Source organism: Saccopteryx bilineata, chromosome 5, assembly GCF_036850765.1.
Source record: "Saccopteryx bilineata isolate mSacBil1 chromosome 5, mSacBil1_pri_phased_curated, whole genome shotgun sequence".
Classification (NCBI taxonomy): domain Eukaryota; kingdom Metazoa; phylum Chordata; class Mammalia; order Chiroptera; family Emballonuridae; genus Saccopteryx; species Saccopteryx bilineata.
The window spans coordinates 218467987-218494029 of record NC_089494.1 but is presented as its reverse complement, the minus strand read 5'-3'; the positions used below and the strand labels follow the sequence as shown (position 1 = coordinate 218494029).

General features: G+C 34.3%; 1 protein-coding gene across 11 annotated transcripts in view; it reads right to left on the bottom strand.

Moving 5' to 3' along the window:
• The window catches only part of TECRL (trans-2,3-enoyl-CoA reductase like), a 92799-nt gene that overhangs the window by 9425 nt on the left and 57331 nt on the right, over positions 1 to 26043 (bottom strand). For 5 of the 11 annotated variants that reach the window (XM_066232847.1, XM_066232846.1, XM_066232850.1 and 2 more), the window contains exons 5-10: positions 24878 to 24993; positions 22741 to 22846; positions 13098 to 13170; positions 12056 to 12099; positions 7008 to 7065; positions 1323 to 1408 (exon numbers count right to left, since the gene is read on the bottom strand). In XM_066232847.1, coding sequence (XP_066088944.1) covers positions 1323 to 1408; positions 7008 to 7065; positions 12056 to 12099; positions 13098 to 13170; positions 22741 to 22846; positions 24878 to 24993 — 483 coding nt within the window. The remainder of the gene's footprint in view (positions 1 to 1322; positions 1409 to 7007; positions 7066 to 12055; positions 12100 to 13097; positions 13171 to 22740; positions 22847 to 24877; positions 24994 to 26043) is intronic. The other 6 variants (XM_066232855.1, XM_066232854.1, XM_066232857.1 and 3 more) reach the window with 2 other exon arrangements.

Here is a 26043-nt window from a genome sequence, read left to right as displayed (position 1 = left end):
CTTCCTTCCCCTTTCTCATTATTAAAAAAATAAAAAAAGATGGAAGACGTTGTTCCAAAAACTTTTATAAAAAAAATAAAATCCCAAACGATTTCAAGGCAGTTTACATGAAGATTGTAAAATTTTATTTAAATATAGACAAATCTATGCACAAATATTGTTTTTTTCAGGAAAATATTGTGGTTGAAATGTCTCAATTTTCTATGCATAATCAATATAATACATATATAAATATATATATGTAAATATAAATGCATTTACATATGTATTATATTGATATATTAAATATATATTTTATATATATTATATATTATAATGCTATAAATATATATTTATATATTATATGTTATATTTATACATATTAAACTGATTTATTATTATCTAGAAAATATTTTAATTACTATGATCTTAGAATAATAGCATACAGTCTATGTATTAATAGTAAGTAAAATAAACTTGAATTGAAATCTGTATCATAAGTTCTATATCTGTGTCCATGATTTATCTACAGATAAAACATATACATTATTGTTAGGTTTAGGTTCAGGGCTCCTTTAAATCCAGACCCCTTTCAAAACTCAAATTCCCCTCACCCAGCTTCCCACTAGGGCTCAAAACAACATTCTCATCCCCCACTGTGAGGTTGTAGTGACTGTAATTTGCTTGCTATTATCTTTCTTAATTGCTTCTTAGTCTTTACTTTGAAATGCAGCAAGAAGTTTACCTTTGCAGGAATGTCAGGGAAAGCTTACATTAGGGAGGGACCTGATCATTAGGTGAGTTTATATCAGAATAGTTCTTTGTGAAAGCCTAGCCACAGGCCCAGAGACACAGGTCCCTGCTGTTCCTGGGAGATTCCTGGCCTCTTGGCTGTCTTCACAATTTACCAAGGACACCAGAAAGGACCATGCTGATTAGGTCTGTGCTACATCAGAAAGAATTTGTGTTTCTGTAGCTGAACCCCACTCTCCTGCTCATCTTCAAGTCAGTGACCAAAGCCACCAACCCCAATATGCTAATCTGAGTATGTCCAGGTGCATCCAATCCCATGCCAACAAATGCCTGCAGCAACTCCTACATCTAATGCTCCCTCCTGCAGCTCAGGGCTGACACCCTTTGCTGGTCTCAGCCCTCTTGTGCACAGGTGCTTTTAAAATAAATTTTCCTTTGGAACACGCTAGCATCGTGTTTTCAGTTCAGCCAGTGGTTTCTACCTTTCAATTATTATATATTAATCCACAGCACATGTAAATACATAAATGCCTACATTTATTATTATATCATCAAATAAAGTACAATTATTTACATGCATAACAACATACCTCATAGGTATAGTTAGGACATGAAACCAGGAAAAACATCCATGTGAAGGGGTTATAATTGGGACTTGGAAAACAGGCATTAGTACCTTTTAGAAAGGAGAGTAAAATGTCAATGAAGCTACATATTGCAAATTTGAACATTTGTTTTAAAATTCTAAATTCCCTAGAACTATATACCACATGGAAAGTTATATATTTATAGAAACTTATTTTGAAAATTTGTCAGAAGATAACCATTTTCAAATATTATGAGCTTTTGACTCAAATAGAATAACTATCATTTTTGACGATGTTTATATAGCTATGTTGGTGTAAGCTGCAGACTTCACCATGATAATTATTTTTTAAGAATTTAAATAAACTACATATATATATGTGTGTGTGTTACTTTTAATATAATATTTGCAGTAGCAACTATTTTGCCATTTGTTGAGATTATGAAATATATCAAACATCCCTTTATATTAAATTAGTAAAATTTCAGGTGGAATTTATAAGGATGTCATTTAAATGAGAAAATTTTAAAAGTATAAGAAAATTCCACTAACTTTCAGTGTAGTTAATATTCAGAAATACCACATTGATATTCAAAAATTTTCAAAATTTTAAGAAACACTTTATATAACAAATTTAAAATAATTTCAAGTTGAACTTTGAGCTATGACACTTGTAAAAGTAAATGTAAATTATGATATTACTGTTTATTATCCATAGCAAGATTTAATCAGATGAACACAAATTAATCTCTTATAATTCTAAAGTTAAAATGAAATGTCAATATGTTTTCAAAACTGTAACTATGGTTGAAATATCAAAGTAAAAATATATTAGGTTCTGTACAGATTTCATGCACTGCTCATTTTAAGATAAAGGCAAATATATATTCAAAACAAACTCATCCAAAGTTACACTCACTTTTTTGTTTAGTTCTAATCCCATATATAACCAATATGACAAATTGATGTCTCAATTCAGTACAAAGTTATTATTTCCTCCCAGGTTTATAATGATCCATAAATTCATCTGAGACTCTCATTGATACTATGTTGCTCTCAGTTTCCTACTGAAACATGATTTCTTCTTTCCATACATAAAATCACTTCTTAACAAACCCTAACTGCTAATCTTTAAGTTTATCATCTGCATCCCAGGAATCTAAACCTACAGTAGTTGACACATGAGTGGCCCAAAAAGCAGATGCTGAAATGACATTTCAGAGTTGAAAGGCCTACTGAAGGACCAGCAGTGAGTACCCCATTATAGATGGTTGTTTCATAACAGACAGCTGCTGGTTTGAGGTAGCTGTACAAGTGTAAAACCATTTACCAGTGGTATTCTGGTATGTTATACTGGTAGAAAGGTGTGGTGGATTTAAGTGGTGATTACTATCAATTTTCCTGATAAATGTATTTATTTATTTATTTTTTGATAAATGTATTTAAAACTGAAACTGATACTTGACAATGAAAGGCCAACTGTGCAAACTAGAGGGTCTCCTCAGTAGCATACAGAGAGGTTCTAATCTCCTACAAAGAGAAAGTCAGAGAAAGCTGACGACCAGGTCCAAAACTTTGCTAGAGTAGTCAATACCCACAGAATATCCAACACCAATCCAAAGTAGGTCTGCTAAGCCAAGGTTTTCATCCACAAAAAAAATCTTAGCATATATAGATATATAGACTCCCTGAGTCTGGAAAGTGGCCCACTCCTCCCTATTAAAAGTTAGTATATCCCCTTGCTTAAAGGTAATACTGAGGCTACTATATTACAAGAAAATCCCCGTAGGATTTTTCCCATGTCCCTTCTTAACCCTTATGCAACAGCTAGGATTACCTCACAATATAATCTGCCTGAGGTAGTTCCGGGCTTGATAAGGAGAAAGGAAAGATTACTTCCCAATGGAGGTGCAGGGCCCAGTTAGCATGAACCGGCAACTTATAGGAGAATGCACATGCGATTGAATTCTAAGGGTGCTTATTAAGAGCGCAAAATATAAAATTGGACAAAGGTAGGTTTATTTTGTTGGAGCACCCTCATAGAAAATAAAATGTCCTGCTAAAATGGCACCAACAGTCTAACATGCACCTGGAAACAGGAGCAAAGTAATAGCCCATAGTAAGGGAGGAAGAAATATAATTCCCGTGACAGACAGAAAAAGAATGTATTACATGGCTTAGAAAAATAAGGATCTTGTATGGAGAGCTTAAAGCTGAAATTGGAAGGCTCTTTTCCATGGGAAGAAATGTTTTTCCCATTCTCTATATTCCCATATTTTTTTTCTCTTCCATGGAAGGACCTAAAAGATACATCATTTTGCTAAACTATCAAGAAATGTGTTCATGAAAGGACACTACCATCACTATGATTAGAGTTGGCTTGCTACAGTTCCAGGCTGACTAGAAATGATATCATTTGAGAACTAACTGTGATGAATAGTAGTGATTGAATCAAAGGATCCTTCCATCACCCTCAAATTAAAAAAAAAGTTCTAATTTCAGTAACTTATTGTCATAAACCAGAATGAGTGGTTCAGAAAAGGCTTGATGCACAGAAGGTTATGGCTGTTTAAAAGAACACGATGAACCTGGAAACTGGATTTATGGATTTGTACCAACACTATTTCTAAATTTAGACAAAGGAAGTAAATTGGAGATGAAGAGTCCAGACCCTTGAGGCAGCTGGCTCATTATATATATATATATATATATATATATATATATATATATATATATAAAAATCACTATTTGTTTCCCAGTTTTTAGACTTAAACCAGTCATAGACACTAAACTTATTGCTGGGGTGAACGATCTGGTATCACAGGAAGAAAGACCCTACAACACAAAAAACAAGTACACATGGTGATTCTCACATTCCCTCACTAAAATAACTTTACTAAATGATCAATGGTCATTTGTTTGGAGAACTATACACTAATAAATGTAGAATTTCACTACCTTTTAAGGACTGTTAGACACAGTGTGTCCTCTAGGTCCAAAGCAATAATTTCCTCAGACACTGAATAAATATCTGGACTATACATACTTTGTAGTTTGCACAACTTTCACATTAGTTCCTTAGCCTTTGGGACAAGAGCTATTGCACTGGGAAAGCCTAGTGGGAGCCTCTGATATTGCACCCATTCTTCTGTAAATATAAAGCAATATTGTATCCCAGGGGCAGATTAGTGCCACACTTAAGATATGAGGTATGCTTTGGCAATGTTCTCCCTTATATTGACATTAACTTTCATAGTCTCCACAAGAGCAAGATGCATTTTGCTTTTTTTTTTTTTTTTTTTTTTTAGTATTTTTCTGAAGCTGGAAACGGGGAGAGACAGTCAGACAGACTCCCGCATGCGCCCAACCGAGATCCACCCGGTACGCCCACCAGGGGTGACGCTCTGCCCACCAGGGGGCGATGCTCTGCCCACCAGGGGGCGATGCTCTGCCCATCCGGGGTGTCGCTCTGCCGTGACCAGAGCCACTCTAGCGCCTGGGGCAGAGGCCAAGGAGCCATCCCCAGCGCCCGGGCCATCTTTGCTCCAATGGAGCCTTGGCTGTGGGAGGGGAAGAGAGAGACAGAGAGGAAGGAGGGGGGGGGTGGAGAAGCAAATGGGCGCTTCTCCTGTGTGCCCTGGCCGGGAATCGATCTCAGGTCCCCCGCACGCCAGGCTGACGCTCTACCGCTGAGCCAACCGGCCAGGGCCGCAAGATTCATTTTGGAGGATGACAGCTGAGTATGGCAACATTATCCACCATTGCAATGGATTACTAGATATGGTGTCTTTGCTAGAGCAGATTAACCAAGGTTTGAGTACATGGATATAAGCACTGAGTTGGGACAATCAGTTTTCAGCTGGGTTTCATCATATAATTCCAAAGAGAATTCAGTAGATATTTGATTTTGGATTAGATAAAAATGTGTTTTAATCTATTAATAAAATTTAGGCTTTTTTTATACAAATAAAAACAAATGACAATAGCATTTAATTAATCTGTTGTAAAGTCAGTAGCCAGGGCCAGGGCTACCATCACAGCAGCCCGGCCCATGCAGGTTCACATTGGATTTGGACAGTCGGTAAAGAAACAACGGAGCCAAAAACTGATGGGCCTTCATCTTTAATCCTAGCTTGCACCCGGCGGGCAAGTAAAAACACACACTGGGCTCCAAAACCCAATCACATTCAGTGCTCACAAAGCTACTGATTTATCTGAGTTTCCTAGAATCAAAGGTTTCTAGCTCACCAGCCTTATTCTCCTCAGTTCCCCATCTCCTTCCTTATCCCAGATACAAACTCTACACCAACTGGCATCTCACTCAGCACTCCGCCATCTTGGCTGCTTCTCCTGGCCTCCTCCACGTGGCCTTTCTCTGCTCTCCTCTGCTCTTTCTTCTAATGATAATCTCAGGAACCAAGAGCGCAAACTCCTGACCTGGCCTGCTTATAGCCTGTCCCCCACACCCAATATAAGTCACAAGCGAGCAAACATATATATCATATTTACAATCTTATTTGACCAACATCTGTTAATTTTTTCAGCAAAGAAATTTCAGATATTTTAAAGTCACATTACAATGATTTTAGAGGTGAAAAAACTAAACACATTATTAAGAAAAAAGGTAATATAAAATCAGTTGAATAATATTCAGATTACTTAAATTAATGCTCAATCTTGATCTAATTTTCAAAATGTTTGATGCAAGTAATGCCTGGGAGTACATTTGGAATTTGGTAGTTAGAGATATTTGAAAAAAATTTAGAGTCTATATCATGTAAAGACATTTTGGGTAAATCAATCCTTCCATTCAGGTTCAATTATAGTCAGGGATTCACAAATACTTACAAAATATATGTTAATTGTACATTTCAAATAGCAATAGTCAAAAAATTTACTTCATTTTTTGATCAATTCAGCTGAAACTATAAAGAAGTTTATGTCTTTACAAGTGTGTTTTAATGTCTACCTGAATTCCTTAACATTTTCTTGCCTTTAATATTTCTGACAGGCTAGAGAATAATATGATGATTTTCCAGGATAATTTTTATATATAATGAAATACCTAGAATTACAAATAAAATTTATTATATTAAAATATTTACAAATAAATAATAAATGCTACAATATATTTTTCTATTACAACATTAACTTTTTTGAGTATCAGTAATACTGTAATAGCTACTTAACTTTTTTGAGTATATTATGACTTAGTTTATATTGTTTAATAACTTAGGCATTAAAGTTTAAAGATTGGCACATATCTTAAAAGTTTCCAACAATTGCTATTTGTCCTTCAAAAATAGCTTTTTAAAAAATTAAATATAGTTTGTATATTATCTTGTACTGGTTATATTAGTTTTATGTGTACTATATAGTGATTCAACATTTTTATGTATTTCATTGTGATCACACCACTAAATCTAGTAGTTACTTGTCATTATGTAAATTTACAATATTATTAAATATAGTCTCCTTCCTCTTTTAACTCATACTCCATCCCCAACCCCTTCTGGTAACCATCCCTTGGTCTCTTGTTTCTGTGACTCTGTTTTTGGTTTGTTTTGTTGTTTTTTTAGGTTCCACATGTAAGTGAAACCATATAGAATTTGTCTTTCTTTTTAATGATTTTTAAAATGGTAATGAACATAATTCACTCTAGAGAAGATTAAAAGAAAAAGAGACTAACCTATGTGATTGGGATGAGCCAATACTACATTGATGAAATGATTTCCAGCTTCACAAATCTGCAAAACATATTATTTTTTAGTGTAATATACCAGTGCCACTTAAAAATGTATTCTGTAGATATATAACTATCTATGTAATATATTAATACCAAAGATTCAATATATAGATATATTATTAGTCTAATTGTTAGAAGAGAACACTTGGCATCATTATAGTAAAATAAGTTGGTTGTAGGCATATATATAATCAAAATAATGTTACATTGAGTTAGAAATTCGAAAGATATTCTTGACCCTGTTTGATAACTAGGTTCAAATTGCCTAATGAATCAAGTCATACTGATTATCTGCTTTACTCATTACAGGGAGTACATTTTTATGTCATGAAAAGACAAATTATGATGCGGAAGATAGACTTGATTTAGGATTATGTATTCTAGATAGGAGTCTTCTACTGCAAGGTTGATAGTTTGGTTCCCAACTGGTTTCAGGTCATTTCAGAAAAACCCTGTGTAAGTAGTACTGCCCACATAGACACTGGCTGCTTGTCTGTCATCTGACCCCTTGCTCATGTACATTCTACTAATTGTCCTTTTTGGTAGACCACTATGACCCTCTAAGAAGCTCAAGCCTTACCAACATCTCCTAAGGTGAATGCTCCAAAATTGCAACATATATTCTTGAAATGTAAGACCCTTTTCTTTGGCTGCTACATAAACTGTATCCTATTAAACACAAAGATGTACTCAATGTATAAATATTATACTGTTAATAATAGGTTATGTTATCCAAAATCTTTATTGTATAGAGTCATTCCATTTTTCTCTATATCTCATTTTACTTAATGCCTTGAATGCCGTCAATCTCTTAAAATATAACTGATTTTGTTCTTTTGTTTATTCCAACATTTTTGTATGCATTTTTTATGTATAACATTATTGCAATAATTTTCAATAATTGTAGAAGATGCTCCTAGTTTCTCAAATTATTAAAATGCAAAGCTGAGCTTTTTATTTCAGATAAGAATGTTACAGTTGAAATTATTTATGTGTTAATGCTGTTAAGAGTGTGGGCTTTTGATTGGATGGTCTTGTGTTCAAATGGAGTATCCTTCACTTCTACTTTAAGAGATTTAAATACCTTTAAATGCAAGTATTAATTTCTGATTCATAGGCATTTAATGATTTAATAAAATCAAGTATTGGAATAAATCGTTCAATAAAATTATTAAGATAACTTTAAGACTTTTCTTTCTCCATTTCAGAGAGAGAGAAAGGATGGAGTAGGAACAGAAAGCATCAATTTGCAGCAGTTGCCTCCCGCATATGCCTTGACTGGGCAAGTCCTGGGCTTTGAGCTGGTGACCCCACCATTGCAGGTGTTTGTTCCTTCCAGTATGCCACCACAGGTGAGGTTATTATGATCATTTTAGTTGCTAACATCATCAATAGAAACTTGCCCAGAGAATTGTCTATATTTATATCACTTCTCTTTCTATCGCACATATTGTCAATGCTACAATTACCAAAGTAATTATTATATGTCTGATCCTCATGTCGTTGGCTAATCACCCTCTCATATTTATTTTTTACTTATTTTCACTCACAGTGACAAACATACAATTATTTATTAATGAGAAAATTAACCAACTGAATCTTTGGGAACAAATTATATCTTAAAAAATGTTTATTTCTTCTGGTAAAATGCATTTATCAGTATTTTATATTCATTCAACTATAAAATATTTTCTTCTTTCTACTAATCTAATCAGAACTAAATATTAAAACAATATTTTACTCAAAGTATGAGCCATGAATAAATATCATTATGGTTTCAGTTAGAACAGTAGAGTAGCCTTGCACTAATGTCATAATTTACCATTAGGTGTTCTTTCTTCAATCCAATAGTAGTTATAATGACAAAATGCTTATCAATATATATTCTGGGTGTGGGAAGAAAACAATCAACTACATCTACATGCTTAGAGATACTTAATTTATCATCAACTAACAAGTCTCTTGTGGATTTTTAAGAGCAATTGTGGATGTACCTTTTACCTTAAGCATTGGATTTAAAACTTGGGAAGTAAGTGAGGTTAATAGAGTCAGACAACTAATTGACCTAGATAAGAGTGGTTGATATAATTTTCTCTTGGCTCAGGGCTGAGTAAAATTAGAAAATTCAGTCACTGCCAAAAACTCAATATATGGTCCAATCCCTGAATAAAATTTCACATTAAATGTGAAATAACATTTTTTTCACATCATTTATACATTTCTGCTGAGTTGATTCTCATTAAAATTAGATGTCTTCATATTATATGTTAAGAAAAAATTTAATAAATAAAGTTTGGGCAGTAGAGCTATCTATGTATAACCTATCGGGCTATTATGAGCTATGTATGGCCCCTATGTAACAAAGATGGTATTAAGTATATAGAAATGTAAGAAAAATATTAAAGAAACTTTGTTTAGATAAATTACATGTTGTTTGGAGGTTTTTTAAAAACAAAATAAAAAATAATAAAATTTCTAAGGATGTGTTTTAAATGATAATAAACTATAGAATGGTAATTGGTGAAAATTCAAATAGTCTTTACATTTGGATGCAAAAGTATGGCTTAAAAAATAATATTCATTTGTGCTTATTGTTTATAATCTTTATTGAGTAATTTGACTCTTGTCTCTTACATACCTTTAGAAAATAAACAAATACTTTTACTCTTTTCAGCACCCTGTCTCTACATTTTAACTTTATTTTTAATAAGTTACACTAAGTGCCTAACAATGTAAAGTATGGCGATGTCAAATTAATAGTCCATGAGGGACTTGAGTTAATATATTATAAGCAATATATCACATAATACGTTATGCTCTACATTTTCTTTCTGAAAGTATCTGCCATTAAGTCTCAGTATACAGGCCCTGGCCCATTGGCTCAGTGGTAAAGCATCAGCCTGGCCTTTTGATGTCTGGTTTTGATTCCTGGTCAGGACACACAGCAGAGGCACCTATTTGCTTCTCCACCCCTTCCCCTCTTGCTTCTTTCTCTCTCTCTCTCTCTCTCTCTCTCTCTCTCTCTCTCTCTCTCTCTCTTCTTCACCTCCTGCAGCCAGGGCTATATTGGAGCGAGTTGACCCCAGGAGCTGAGGATGGCTCTATGGCCTCCGCCTCATAAAATATATATAGTAACTAATACATTTCTTTTCATTAAGACTTTCTTTTTGTAAGATTGTTTTAAAGTTACTGCAACATGTAGGGGCAGATGAAGAGATTTCAAATATATCCCATGCCATGACACATGCATAGCCTCCCCATTATCAACATTACCCAAGAGAGTGGAAGATTTGTTATAATTGATGTACCTGCATTGACACACTATCACCCAAAATCTATAGTTTACATTATGGTTCAATCTTTGTGATGTGTATTCTAAGAGTCCGGATATATGTATAACAAGTACCCATCATTATGGTAATGTACTATTTTCACTGCCCTAAAAATCCTCTGACTCCTCCTGTTTATCCTTCTTCTCAATCCCCTGGCAATCAATGATAATTTTTACTTGCCCCACAGTTCTAATTTTTCCATATTGTGATATAATTGGAATCATACAATATGTTGCCTTTTTTACATTGATTTATTTTACTTATAAATGTACATGTAAGGTTCCTCTGTGTCTTTTTTATATCTTATTTTTAAATCACAGTTTACAATCATATACTTTAGAAAGTGTTCCTGCCCTACCAGTGGTGGCACATTGGATAGTCTGTTGGCCTGGGACTCAGAGGACCCAGGTTTGAAACCCTGAGGTTGCTGACTTGAGCAAGGGGTCATTGGCTTGGTTGGAGCACAGCTCTGGGTCAAAGCACATTTGAGAAAGCAGTCAATGAACAACTAAGCTGCTGCACTGAAGAACTAATGCTTTTCATCTCTCTCCCTTCCTGTGTATCTGTCCCTGTATCTCTTTCTCTCTCTTGCTCTCTTATGCTAAAAAAATAAAATAAAAATAAGTGAAAGAAAGAAAGCATTTCCCCCAATATTTGCAATACTCACTTGGCTCTATACAACATTGTTGCAGTTCTATTAACTGTATTTGTGTGCTGCACTTTACATTTCTGTTTTTACGTGGCTTGATAGATCATTTCTCTCAAATATGAATATTATTCCATTGTCTGGGTGTACTTTAATTTATTTTTTTATATATTCACCTACTGAGGACATTTTAGTTGCTCTCATGTTTTGGCAATTATAAATAAGTTCTGTAAATATCCTTGTACAGGATTTTGTGTAGACATAAGTTTTTAACTAACTTGAGTAAATACCAAGGAATGTGGTTACTTGATCATATGGTAATGGTATGTTTAGTTGAAAAAAACTACCAAACTTTTTTTAACTGGTTATACCATCGTGCTTTCTCACCAGCAAGGAATGAGAGATCCTACTGCTCCACAATTTCTCTAGCATTTGGTGTTATCAATGTTCTGGATTTTGGCATTCTAATAGATATATAGTGGTATCTCATTGTTTTAGTGTGCATTTACCTGATGACAGATAATACAGAGCATTTTTTATAAGTTTTTTTATTCTTTTTGCCATCTGTAATCTTTTGGTAATGTGGCTGATAAAGTCTTGGCCCATTTTTAAAATTCAATTATATGTCATCTTATTGTGAAATTTTAAGAGTTCTTTTTATATTTTGTATAAGAGTTCTTCATCAAATTTCTAAAACTTTTTTTTCTCAGAGAGTTTTATATGTTGGTAAGTTTTCAGAAAATAGGAAGAATTACTGAGTTAATTCTTTTTCAAATTTTCTATATTTATTATAATTATCCTTCAGGATGAGTAGAAAATTTTAAGTGATTTAAAGAGCTAATGACTTAATTATGGGATGTTAATTTGATTAACTTCAATTTAATAACATTATGAATATTGTATGAAAATAGATTATATTCACTACATAACAAATACTCAAATATAATTTGTTTTGCATTTTTAATAATATCACAATTAGAGCATAACTAGAAAATAATATAAATAATACATACCATAAAATTGATAGCAGATACTGTGATTTGCCTGTTTCCAAATGCTAGAAAGGATAAAAAGACATTTTGCAAACATTAATTTTTTTTAAATTTTCTATTATACACATGATTCAGGCAACGTTCATAGAATATGACTATCCTCTAATCAAAAAGTACTACCAATGATTAGAAGACAGTCATATCCAAGAAAAATAAAATAACTCATAGGCACAAACAACAGTATAGTGATTGCATAAAGAAAAATATGTGGGGGAAAAGTGATTAAAGAGGAGATAAATGACGACAGAAGGAGACTTGACTTGGGGTGAACAAGTATAAAATATACAGATGATGTATTATATAATTGTATACTTGAAACCTATATAATTTTATTGTCACTCCAATAAATTCAATAAAAATGTACTCTGTGAAATGTAATTGAGCTTTTACAACAATTATGCAATCTAAAAATATTTAAAATGAAATTTAATACAGTGTCTTAATGTCACCTTGCTCATCGTGGGGAACTTGGAATATACAAAAGTACTAAAAGATATAATTATATGATATGCTCTCCATCTGTATTAACAGCTCTATTTCTTTTTTTTTTTTTTTTTTTTTTTTTTTTTTTTTTGAAGTTGGAAACGCGGAGGCAGTCAGACAGACTCCCGCATGCGCCCTACCGGGATCCACCTGGCACACCCACCAGGGGGTGATGCTCTGCCCCTCCGGGGAGTCATTCTGCCACAATCAGAGCCATTCTAGAGCCTGAGGCAGAGGCCACAAAGCCATCCTTAGCACCGGGCAAACTTTGCTCCAATTGAGCCTTGGCTGCAGGAGGGGAAGAGAGAGACAGAGAGGAAGGAGAGGGGGGAGGGGTGGAGAAGCAGATGGGCGCCTCTCCTGTGTGCCCTGACCGGGAATCGAACCCGGGACTCCTGTACGCCAGGCTGACGCTCTACCACTGAGCCAACCGGCCAGGGCAACAGCTCTATTTCTTTATACTAGTTTCCTATGAGTATACATGCAATTTAGTATGGCGTTAGTTAAAAAGACTACATACATGGTGGTGTATACCGTGGGTGATTAATGTAGTAGGCAATCCAAGAAGTGAATCCCCAATAAAAAGCACAACCCTACAAATATACAAAATAAAAGTTAAGAAATGTACAGTACATATAAAATATATTTCCATCATTTTAAACCATTCCATACATTTATATGCCACACTGAAATAGTTTTGTATGAAAAATAGTGTAAATTTTTTAAGTTGGATAAATGGAAGGTGTCTTCATCCAGTAAATTAGCATTTTAAAAGTATATATTTGGAGATGACGTCAGAGTAATGGCGGGGTAGGAAGCAATACCGATAAATCTCCCCCAAAACTCAACAAGATCTTCAACCAGAAACAGAAAAACCTATACTTGGAGCTTCCAGATGTTTCACAATACACCCAAAGGTATGATTGAGTGAAAAATTGGCTAAATATATAACCAAACCTCGAAGGAAATAGGGAGTAAGAAATGCTCCTCCTTCCTCACTAACCTAAACAGGGCGGCTTTCTCTGGTAACTGTGAATATAGAAACTGAGGCGGGCAAAGGGGGTGAATAGATCCAGGCCGCCGCAGCACAAACGGCCGAACGAGGCTGTGGAACGGAGATCCAAGCCGAGGAAAAACTGATCCTGTGGCAACCCGGGCAATACAAGCTAACACTCGCACCAAACCCAAACAAAGAAAGAAAAGCAGAGCGGCCATTTTACCCGGTCTCCTGGTCGGTGCGCAGTTAGTGGGCGAGAATTTCTTCCTGGGAAAGCCACGCACAGGAGGGAGTGAGAACTAATTCCAACGGTGGAGATTTTCCGTGCTGGAGGGTGTTTCACTCAGAGGGAACCGCGGCCGGCCTCATATCCTGGTTTGCGCACGCAGATAAGGAGTGAGCAATTCCTCCGAGTGCCTCGTCAGTGCGCGCCCGTGTTATCGCACAGAGGGGCAGAGTCAGGGGCCTTTGTGTGGGCCAAAGTGGAATCTCGAGCTGCCCCAGTGCCTTGCAAAAGCCGCGCACGGGGACGGAGCGAGACTCAATTCCAACGGTGGAGATTTTCCGTGCTGGAGGGTGTTTCACTCAGAGGGAACCGCGGACAGCCTCATATCCTGGTTTGCGCGTGCAGATAAGGAGTGAGCAATTCCTCCGAGTGCCTCGGCAGTGCGTGTCCGTGTTATCGCACAGAGGGGCAGAGTCAGGGGCCTTTGTGTGGGCCAAAGCGGAATCTTGAGCCACCCCAGCGCCTTGCAAAAGCCGTGCACGGGGACGGAGTGAGACTCAATTCCAACGCTACAACTTTTTCCTGCGGTTGGGGGTTTCACTCAGAGCGTGAGACTGCTGGCCGGATATCCTGGTCGCAGACAGTGAGTGAGAGTTTCCTCCAAGTGCCCCGGAAGTGGGCACCCGCTTGTGTTACCGGACAGAGTGGCAGAGCCAGAGGTCTTTGAATGGGCAGAAAGCCCGCCTGATTATGCTAGCAGCTCTGACTGACTGAGCCTTACCCAGAGCCCTGTGCTGAGTGGAAATAGAGTGGGGAGTTGCCAGCTCTTTGCGCCTCCTACTATCCAGGCAGAGGCAGCAGCAACCCCATAGCTGGATTATCAGGCTACTAATTGAGGAAGGAAAGACTAGGAGAAAGGCTCCAGGAACACGGACTCTCTCACTGTTGGAGCCTATAAATGCTATTGAGCTTCGACTGCCAACGAGACTAAAGCACAATACATGACATTGCCATAGAGACTTATCAACTGCAAACCTCTACCTGAGCGTGCCAAAGGGGCAGAACCCGGGGTACAGAGTCACCGACCAGGAAGAGGGAGAGAAAAGAAAAAGCAAGAAGATAACCTCTCAAAATCAAGAATAATCTGCAGACTTTATAACCTATCCCATTTTATTATATTTGTTTGTTTGTTTCTCTTATCTTCATTCTTGAGACTTTTTTTTCCTCCTCCAATTTGGCCGATTAACTCTCTACTGGTCTTACTCTCTCCTCTCCTTGAACTACACTACCCATAAGTGTTACATCTCCCATCATCTTTTCTCTCCTCTTCCTTTCTCTCTATGAGGGTTGCACTCCAAAACCCTTAACTCTCTCTCTCTCTCTCTCCTTTCTTTTTTCTTCTTTTAGTGGTTACCTATTTTTTTCTCTCTCTTTCTTTTCTCCCTCTATATTAGTTTCTTCTTTTCTCCTTTACATCTCCTCTCATTCAAACCTCAATAACAAACAAATTATCTTATCTGGGACTCAAACCTATGTTTGTGGCATTTTGGGGGGTTTTTACTTCACCTTTTTAACTCACTAGCAGTGCTCTCATCCCTGGCTCTCCATATTATCTTAGTTCTTGTTCCACTAAATACAATAGTAATTTTTTAATTTGTCCCCCCATTTTTCCGTTTTCCTCTTATTCCTCTCATAACTCTTAGACAACCAACACCTAAAAGCAAATCATTTCATTCTTGACCCAAATTTTTTCCTTATTTGCTTTTTGTGGGTCCATACGCTCTTTTTTTCTTTTTTCTTTCCTTTTTTTTTTTTTCTTTTTTTTTTTTTTTTTTGCCCCTTTATTACTTTTCCCCAATTCAGGCCCTCCATCACAGGCATTGTTTGTTATGATTCACAGTCCACCACAAGATTTTCTCAAAAAAGAGGGGAGAGGAGAGGAGAGGAAAAAAGGAGGGGGGAATAATTTCCTTTTTTTTAATTTTTATTTTATTTTTCTTTATTTCATTATTAATTTTTTTTTTTAAAAAAAACAACTCTTTTCGATTTTTTATTTTTTTTATTGTTATTTTTTTTAACTTTTTATTCTTTATTAAATCTCATTAATACTATCAACAAAACCACCCTCAGATGCCATTAAGGAAGAGAAAATCGAATATCATGGATACAAAAGAGAGGTAACACAGCTAGATGAGGAAAAATCTATGGAGAAAAAATTTAATATATTGGAAACCTTGGAGCTAAATGACAGAGAATTCAAGATAGAAATACTAAAAATCCTCCGAGATATACAAGAAAACAGAGAAAGGCAATTTAGGGAGCTCAGAAAACAACTCAATGAACACAAAGAATATATGTCCAAGGAAATTGAAACTATAAAAACAAATCAAACAGAGATGAAAAACTCAATTCACGAGCTGAAAAACGAAATAACAAGCTTAGCTAATAGAACAGGTCAGATAGAAGAGAGGATTAGTGAAATAGAAGACAAGCAACTTGAGGCACAACAGAGAAGAAGAAAGAGACTCAAAAATTTTAAAAAATGAAATAGCCCTACAAGAATTATCTGACTCCAAAAAAAAGAATAACATAAGAATAATAGGTATATCAGAGGGAGAAGAGAGAGAAAATGGAATGGAGAACATACTCAAACAAATAATAGATGAGAACTTCCCAAGCCTGTGGAAAGAACTAAAGCCTCAAGTTCAAGAAGCAAACAGAACTCCGAGTTTTCTTAACCCCAACAAACCTACTCCAAGGCATATCATAATGAAATTAACACAAACAAACAGCAAAGAAAAAATTCTCAAGGCAGCCAGGGAAAAGAAGAATACAACATATAAAGGAAGGCCCATTAGATTATCATCAGATTTCTCAGCAGAAACTCTACAAGCTAGAAGAGAGTGGACCCCAATATTTAAAGTCCTGAAAGAGAGGAACTTTCAGCCACGAATACTATACCCATCAAAGCTATCCTTCAAATACGAAGGAGAAATAAAAACATTCACAGATACAGAAAAGATGAGGGAATTTATCATCAGAAAACCCCCACTCCAGGAATTACTAAAGGGGGTTCTCCAATCAGATACAAAGAACAAAAAAAAAACAGAGCCACAAGTAAAAGCTCCAAGAAGAACACAATAAAACCAAATTTAAACTGTGACAACAACAAAAAGAAAGAGGGGGAGAAGATGGAGATTAACAGTAGCAAAGGACGATGGAGTGCAAAAGTACTCACAAAATAGTTCGCTACAATGAACAGGGTAGGGACCCTTTTCATTACTCAAAGGTAACCACCATTGAAAAAACCACCACAGAAGCACATGAGATAAAAAAGATAGCAACAGAGGAAAGATGTATGGAATACAACCAAATAAAAACAAAAGATAGAAAAACGAAAGAGAAGGATCAAACAAGACACAAAACTAACAGAAAGCAAGGTATAAAATGGCAATAGGGAACTCACAAGTATCAATAATTACACTAAATGTAAACGGATTAAACTCACCAATAAAAAGGCACAGAGTAGCAGAATGGATTAAAAAAGAAAATCCAACTGTATGCTGCCTACAGGAAACTCATCTAAGTAACAAGGATAAAAACAAATTCAAAGTGAAAGGCTGGAAAACAATACTCCAAGCAAATAACATCCAAAAAAAGCAGGTGTAGCAATACTCATATCGGATAATGCTGACTACAAGACAGGAAAAGTACTCAGAGATAAAAACGGCCATTTCATAATGGCTAAGGGGACACTGAATCAAGAAGACATAACAATTCTTAATATATATGCACCAAACCAAGGAGCACCAAAATATATAAGACAGCTACTTATTGATCTTAAAACAAAAACTGACAAAAATACAATCATACTTGGAGACCTCAATACACCGCTGCCGGCTCTAGATCGGTCATCCAAACAGAGAATCAACAAAGACATAGTGGCCTTAAACAAAACACTAGAGCACCTGGATATGATAGACATCTACAGGACATTTCATCCCAAAGTGACTGAGTATACATTCTTCTCCAGTGTACATGAATCATTCTCAAGAATTGAGCGTATGTTGGGCCACAAAAACAACATCAGCAAATTCAGAAAAATTAAAGTTGTGCCAAGCATATTTTCTGATCATAAAGCCTTGAAACTAGAATTCAACTGCAAAAAAAGAGGAAAAAAATCCCACAAAAATATGGAAACTAAACAACATACTTTTAAAAAATGAATGGGTCAAAGAAGAAATGAGTGCAGAGATCAAAAGATATATACAGACTAATGAAAATGACAATACGACATATCAGAATCTATGGGATGCAGCAAAAGTAGTGATAAGAGGGAAGTTCATATCACTTCAGGCATATATGAACAAACAAGAGAGAGCCCAAGTGAACCACTTAACTTCACACTTTAAGGAACTAGAAAAAGAAGAACAAAGACAACCCAAAACGAGCCGAAGAAAGGAGATAATAAAAATCAGAGCAGAAATAAATGAATTAGAGAACAGAAAAACTATAGAAAAAATTAATAGAACAAGGAGCTGGTTCTTTGAAAAGATCAACAAAATTGACAAACCCTTGGCAAGACTTACCAAGGAAAAAAGAGAAAGAACTCATATAAACAAAATCCAAAATGAAAGAGGAGAAATCACCACGGACACTGTAGATATACAAAGAATTATTGTAGAATACTATGAAAAACTTTATGCCACTAAATTCAACAACCTAGAAGAAATGGATAAATTCCTAGAAAAATACAACCTTCCTAGACTGAGTCAAGAAGAAGCAGAAAGCCTAAACAGACCTATCAGTAGAGAAGAAATAGAAAAAACCATTAAAAACCTCCCTAAAAATAAAAGTCCAGGCCCTGACGGCTATACCAGCGAATTTTATCAAACATTCAAAGAAGACTTGGTTCCTATTCTACTCAAAGTCTTCCAAAAAATTGAAGAAGAAGCAATACTTCCAAACACATTTTATGAGGCCAACATAACCCTCATCCCAAAACCAGGCAAGGATGGCACAAAAAAAGAAAACTACAGACCAATATCTCTAATGAATACAGATGCTAAAATACTAAACAAAATACTAGCAAATCGAATACAACAACATATTAAAAAAATAATACATCATGATCAAGTGGGATTCATCCCAGAATCTCAAGGATGGTTCAACATACGTAAAACGGTTAACGTAATACACCATATCAACAAAACAAAGAACAAGAACCACATGATATTATCAATAGATGCAGAAAAGGCTTTTGATAAAATACAACACAATTTTATGTTTAAGACTCTCAACAAAATGGGTATAGAAGGAAAATATCTCAACATGATAAAGGCCATATATGAAAAACCATCAGCTAACATCATATTAAATGGCACTAAACTAAAGGCTTTCCCCCTTAAATCAGGAACAAGACAGGGTTGTCCACTCTCTCCACTCTTATTTAATGTGGTACTAGAGGTTCTAGCCAGAGCAATCAGACAAGACAAAGAAATAAAAGGCATCCATATCGGAAAAGAAGAAGTAAAGGTATCACTTTTTGCAGATGATATGATCCTATACATCGAAATCCCCAAAGAATCCACAAAAAGACTACTAGAAACAATAAGCCAATACAGTAAGGTCGCAGGATACAAAATTAACATACAGAAGTCAATAGCCTTTCTATATGCCAACAATGAAACAACTGAGAAGGAACTCAAAAGAATAATCCCCTTCACGATTGCAACAAAAAAATTAAAATACTTAGGAATAAACATAACAAAGAATGTAAAGGACTTATATAATGAAAACTATAAACCATTGTTAAGGGAAATCGAAAAAGATATAATGAGATGGAAGAATATACCTTGTTCTTGGCTAGGAAGAATAAATATAATCAAGATGGCTATATTACCCAAAGCAATATACAAATTTAATGCAATTCCCATCAAAATTCCAATGACATTTTTTAAAGAAATAGAGCAAAAAATCATCAGATTCATTTGGAACTATAAAAAACCCCGAATAGCCAAAACAATCCTAAAGAAAAAGAATGAAGCTGGGGGCATAACAATACCTGACTTCAAACTCTATTATAGGGCCACGACAATCAAAACAGCATGGTATTGGCAGAAAAATAGACACTCAGACCAATGGAACAGAATAGAAAGTCCAGAAATAAAACCACATATATATAGTCAAATAATTTTTGATAAAGGGGCCAACAACACACAATGGAGAAAAGAAAGCCTCTTCAACAAATGGTGCTGGGAAAACTGGAAAGCCACATGCAAAAGAATGAAACTGGACTACAGTCTCTCCCCCTGTACAAAAATTAACTCAAAATGGATCAAAGATCTAAACATAAGACCTGAAACAATTAAGTACATAGAAAAAGACATAGGTACTCAACTCATGGACCTGGGTTTTAAAGAGCATTTTATGAATTTGACTCCAATGGCAAGAGAAGTGAAGGCAAAAATTAATGAATGGGACTACATCAGACTAAGAAGTTTTTGCTCAGCAAGAGAAACTGATAACAAAATAAACAGAAAGCCAACTAAATGGGAAATGATATTTTCAAACAACAGCTCAGATAAGGGCTTAATATCCAAAATATACAAAGAACTCATAAAACTCAACAACAAACAAACAAACAATCCAATAAAAAAATGGGAAGAGGATTTGAATAGACACTTCTCCCAGGAAGAAATACAAATGGCCAACAGATATATGAAAAGATGCTCATCTTCTTTAGCTATTAGAGAAATGCAAATCAAAACGGCAATGAGATACCACCTCACACCTATTCAATTAGCTGTTATTAGCAAGTCAGGTAATAGCAAATGTTGGAGAGGCTGTGGAGAAAAAGGAACCCTCATCCACTGTTGGTGGGAATGTAAAGTAGTACAACCATTATGGAAGAAAGTATGGTGGTTCCTCAAAAAACTGAAAATAGAACTACCTTATGACCCAGCAATTCCTCTACCGGGTATATATCCCCATACCTCAGAAACATTGATACGTAAAGACACATGCAGCCCCATGTTTATTGCAGCATTGTTCACAGTGGCCAGGACATGGAAACAACCAAAAAGCCCATCAATAGATGACTGGATAAAGAAGATGTGGCACATATACACTATGGAATACTACTCAGCCATAAGAAATGATGACATCGGAACATTTACAGCAAAATGGTGGGATCTTGATAACATGATACGAAGCGAAATAAGTAAATCAGAAAAAAACAGGAACTGTATTATTCCATACGTAGGTGGGACATAATAGTGAAACTAAGAGACATTGATAAGAGTGTGGTGGTTACGGGGGGGGAGGGGGGAATGGGGGAGGGAAAGGGGGAGGGGGAGGGGCACAGAGAGAACAAGATAGAGGGTGACGGAGGACAATCTGACTTTGGGTGGTGGGTATGCAACATAATTGAACGACAAGATAACCTGGACTTGTTATCTTTGAATATATGTATCCTGATTTATTGATGTCACCCCATTAAAAAAATAAAATTATAAAAAATAAAAAAAAATAAAAAAAAAGTATATATTTAATATCACTGAGAAATGCATTCCTTTCTTCAACCCTTATTAATATAAATAAGTATTCATGATACAGGGTAAGTGTAACAGTATATTTTGCAAGAATGGATTTGTCTATCCAGAAACAAAATATGAATGGAATAATAAAAATAATAAATTATTTATTAGAAAAATATATTAATAATCATTTCCCAACAATAAATTAATAAAATGATGAATTTTTAAAATATTAGTAGAAATGCATTGTGATTGATTAAAAAGGGCAATGTGCTAGTTTCAGAAGTCCTAGGCTATAACACTGATCTTGCCCTGTATAATTAAATTTAATGCCTTCTGTCAAAAGGGAAGCTAGTCTAAATGATTTCTGAGCTTGCTAAGAGTTTTAGAGTTTAGTGTATCCTTACAATGATGACAGCAGAATTTCTACCTTGTTCAAATTTTAGAAAACAGATATTTGCAAGAAAAAAAGGAAGATTTTAGTAAGGACATAATTGATATTGAAAATAAATTTTAAATTGGAAAATTAATTAAAATAAATTTTAGTATACATTTGAATTGTGACATGTTATCTAATGTACATTTACACTTCAATATTTCAAAAAATTTCCTAGTTTTGGATAGTTATGTGTTAATTACTATTGCACTTCCCACTTATTTGAAGAGAGAAGATGTCATAAATATGGGTATAATATCATTTTAATCACACCAATGTATTTTTATTTTATTTTATTTTATTTTATTTTATTTTATTTTATTTTATTTTATTTTATTTTATTTTATTTTATTTTATTTTACAGAGACAGAGAGTGAGTCAGAGAGAGGGATAGACAGGGACAGACAGACAGGAACGAAGAGAGATGAGAAGCATCAACCATTAGTTTTTCATTGTGCATTGCAACACCTTAGTTGTTCATTGATTGCTTTCTCATATGTGCCTTGACCGCGGGCCTTTAGCAGACCAAGTAACCCCTTGCTGGAGCCAGTGACCTTGGGTTCAAGCTGGTGGGCTTTTGCTCAAACCAGATGAGCCCACACTCAGGCTGGCTACTTCAGGGTCTCGAACCTGGGTCCTCTACATCCCAGTCCGACACTCTATCCACTGTGCCACTGCCTGGTCAGGCACCAATGTATTTTTAAAAGAAGATTGATATATGAGATTCCTCCTCAAAGAATCTGAAATCAATGCTAAGTATTTCCAAAATAAAAGCTCTTTATGTACTGTTACTGATTGAAGGCAGCTCCAGGAAATGGCATTTAGAGCAGAATGTTTCAGATATGCTGATAAATTGAATAGAAAAAACTAAGCTTGATGGAAATAAACATAATTGGATTATTATATAGATGATTCAAAGCACAGAATATCTCAGTAATTAAAATAACAGAGCACATCAATACCCACCTTTATCAAATTTTTCAAAGGTGTATGGCCTGTAGAAACTTTGTGAACAAATAAGGTTTCCAAAAGATACCGGATATAGTGTATACAATGACAGAAACAGGCCAAGCTAGAAAGAAAATAAAACATAAATACATTAATTCCCTTTAGAAAATCTGTCTTGCTTTATGTATAAGTTTTTATTTACTTAAGTTCACTATGATATTCCATATAAGAAAATGCTGTTTCTAATAACCAAAATAGAAGTGTTTGTTTTAATATTTTTTGTAGAAATTTAAAAAATTATTTAGTACTGACAATACTATTACAAGACTATAAATTTACTTCTGAAGACACTAGAAATATACTCATCAAATGCTATATGCTCACACCTGCCCCAGATTATATATGAATATAATAATTATAAATGTGCTTATATCAAAATGACTCTAAATTGAAGCAGATAGTTTATAAGTTTTAAAAATATCCAAAACCTACTTAGAATTCATTTGACATTTTATAATATTCAGAGTAACTTTTTTTATTTCCTGGTTGTCCTTTAGCAAGTACCATAAATTTAAAGTTTGAATTTCATTTTTTATGAAGTCAACGCAACTTGTGTCTTGTTTATTTTATATTTTTTTTTTGCTAATCTAATATATTGCAGTATTTTGTCTCTTTGTGGGTTTGTTTTTGTTCCTCTTGTTTTAAGTTACTACCCCTTTTGGTCATTTTTATGACTGATATTATAAAAGTAAATGTCAAATGTGATTTATAGAAGTATATTTTCTTTTTATACTTAAAATATTTCCATTAATATATGTACTTATTTTGCTATAAATAATGTAAAATTTCAAAACCTTTGGCTATTATTCAAGAAAATTGATATGGATCAAATATTGCATACTCAAACCAATAAAGGTTAAGTATAAAAATTAGCATGCCAATCACTCTATGTAAAATAAAACATTGAGTTCTACGAGGAAATTATCTTAACATAAATTAATTACTTTTTAATATTAATAATAACAATAACATTAGGAAAACAAAATATAAACAAACACAAACCTACTTGGCTCAGTCATCAGGTAATTTACTATTATTCATTAATTCATGAATATATAATTGTGCACATATTATGAGATAGACATTTTCTATGTGATGCTTATATCAATGAATAACAGACAATTTATGAATCATGTGAGAGAATTAACAGCGTGGATTTCTGGGGGCAGAGTTTTCTAGATAGTAAGACAAAAACAAAGCTCTTGATATAGGAGGTTGCCTTAAGGGTTCAAAAGTCTGTTGAGTAAGTTGACATCTCTCCCAGCTTATAGAAACTTTTCTGTAAGTATTTTTATAAATACCTGAGTAATTTTTTTTTCATTTTGTATGAAAAAAGAAAAATTAAGTTATGCCCAACAATGTAGTGGAGCCCTAAATTAAAAATTTTAGTTCAAGCTATGATACCTATTACTTAATTCACTTATTTATTTTATACTGTACTTTGGGAGCATAGAGGCCAAAACAGCATACACCACTATACATTTATACTTAATTACATGCTACTTTGTGCATTATTGGTAACTCATTAAGTTTATTCTGTTTCAAAATATTCCTATTTTATTTAATAGTGATTAATTTCCCTTCAAATATCAATTCTTTCTCTGTAACTCACTTAACTATCTGAACATCCTCAAATAGGCTTGGGTTCAACTTTTTTTCCAATCATAATATTTGAAAATATATTATTCTTTATTAACTAAAATTGAAGCTATAGGGGCTGTGAAAGAAGGCAGACCCAACTTTACAGATTTGCATGGGAGGCAATGTATCAGGTTTCTATTGAGGAAGAATATGAAGGCACTACACTCTATACAAGGCCTCTCAACTTTATAATTTTAAGCTTTTTTGATATTTCTGTATTCCAGATTTATCTTGCTAATTATTAGTAATTTAACTTACCTCTATTTTAAGGTACACTTGATAGTTCCTTGTTTATAAATGTGCAAGTTGTTGTGTTTAGATTATTCATAGTTACCTAAAATACATTTCCCTAAAATTGAGTGCACTTTAATTGGTTGTATAACAGCCTTTATTAACATAATATCTGCATACTAGTTCAATTCCTTGATTTATATGTACTATATGTATTACTTACTGTACCACTGGGTGGCGTGATCTTCTAGAGCTCTCTTTTATGTCATATATATATGGGATCCTCAAATAAAAGAGGAGATATATTAACAGAGGTCCCGTGTATTCGACCAAAAATACCTAAAAATAAAAGATAATTTAGATTAAATAATAATTTTTATAGATGTTTTTAAGGTTTACTGATGAACAAGTTTTATTTACTATACCTGAAAAAAGATGATTTAGATTAAACAAAGTTGTATAGATGTTATTAAGGTATACATAGGACCACAGGTATGTCTACAGACTTAGACTACAGAATGAACTGATGAAATGGACAAGCATGCATCATTTTAAAAAAGAATTAGACTCATTGCTGATACATGTAATGAGAATGCATCCTTGGAAGAACTAGCCAAGGGATAAGGAGAACAATTATAAATAGTTGATTTAAAATAAAATATTTATATACATATAAAATTATTAGTATAATTTTATATACAAATATATATGTATAATTTTATTAAAATATAATAATATCTTCATAAGTAATACAGGAAGTTTTTATTTTAATAATAAAACTATTATAAATGTATTTTTTCATGTCTCCCCAGCCACATACACAGTCCTGCTTCTATGGGGACAATCCCTGTAATTGAATAGTATGGACTACTGTGCCTATGTTGTTTCTTGGTATATTTTTAAAAAAAATCTTTTAATTGCAATGCAATGCTAAACTCAATTGATGTGACTCTCATTCAAATAGAAATAATTCAGTTCTCTCTTTGGAAGTTCTAGACTTTAATTCTAAAGAGTCTGTGTGGGTAATAAGAGGGGTTTTCCTCTGATTTTAGGAGGTAAGGGACAACCAGATAGGTGGAGAAAAGTTTCCATCTACAGAGAGACAAGCAGAAGACTCGGAAAGATCAATGGAAACAAGACCATGTGAGTGGTGAGTGCAAAAAGATTATTCATCTGACAGGTTGCTTGTAGTTTTTTAATTAAGTAACTGTCCATTATTTGGTTTTATTTTGATACTAAAATCTGGTAAAATGATTCTCTTATATTTTCATACAGAGAAATGAAAGCATACTCCTCACAAAAATTAGGAGATATTTTATCACTTCATATTCATTTCAAAATATCCCCTAATTTTTTTGTGAGCAGTATTATTTATTTCTGTGCATTCAA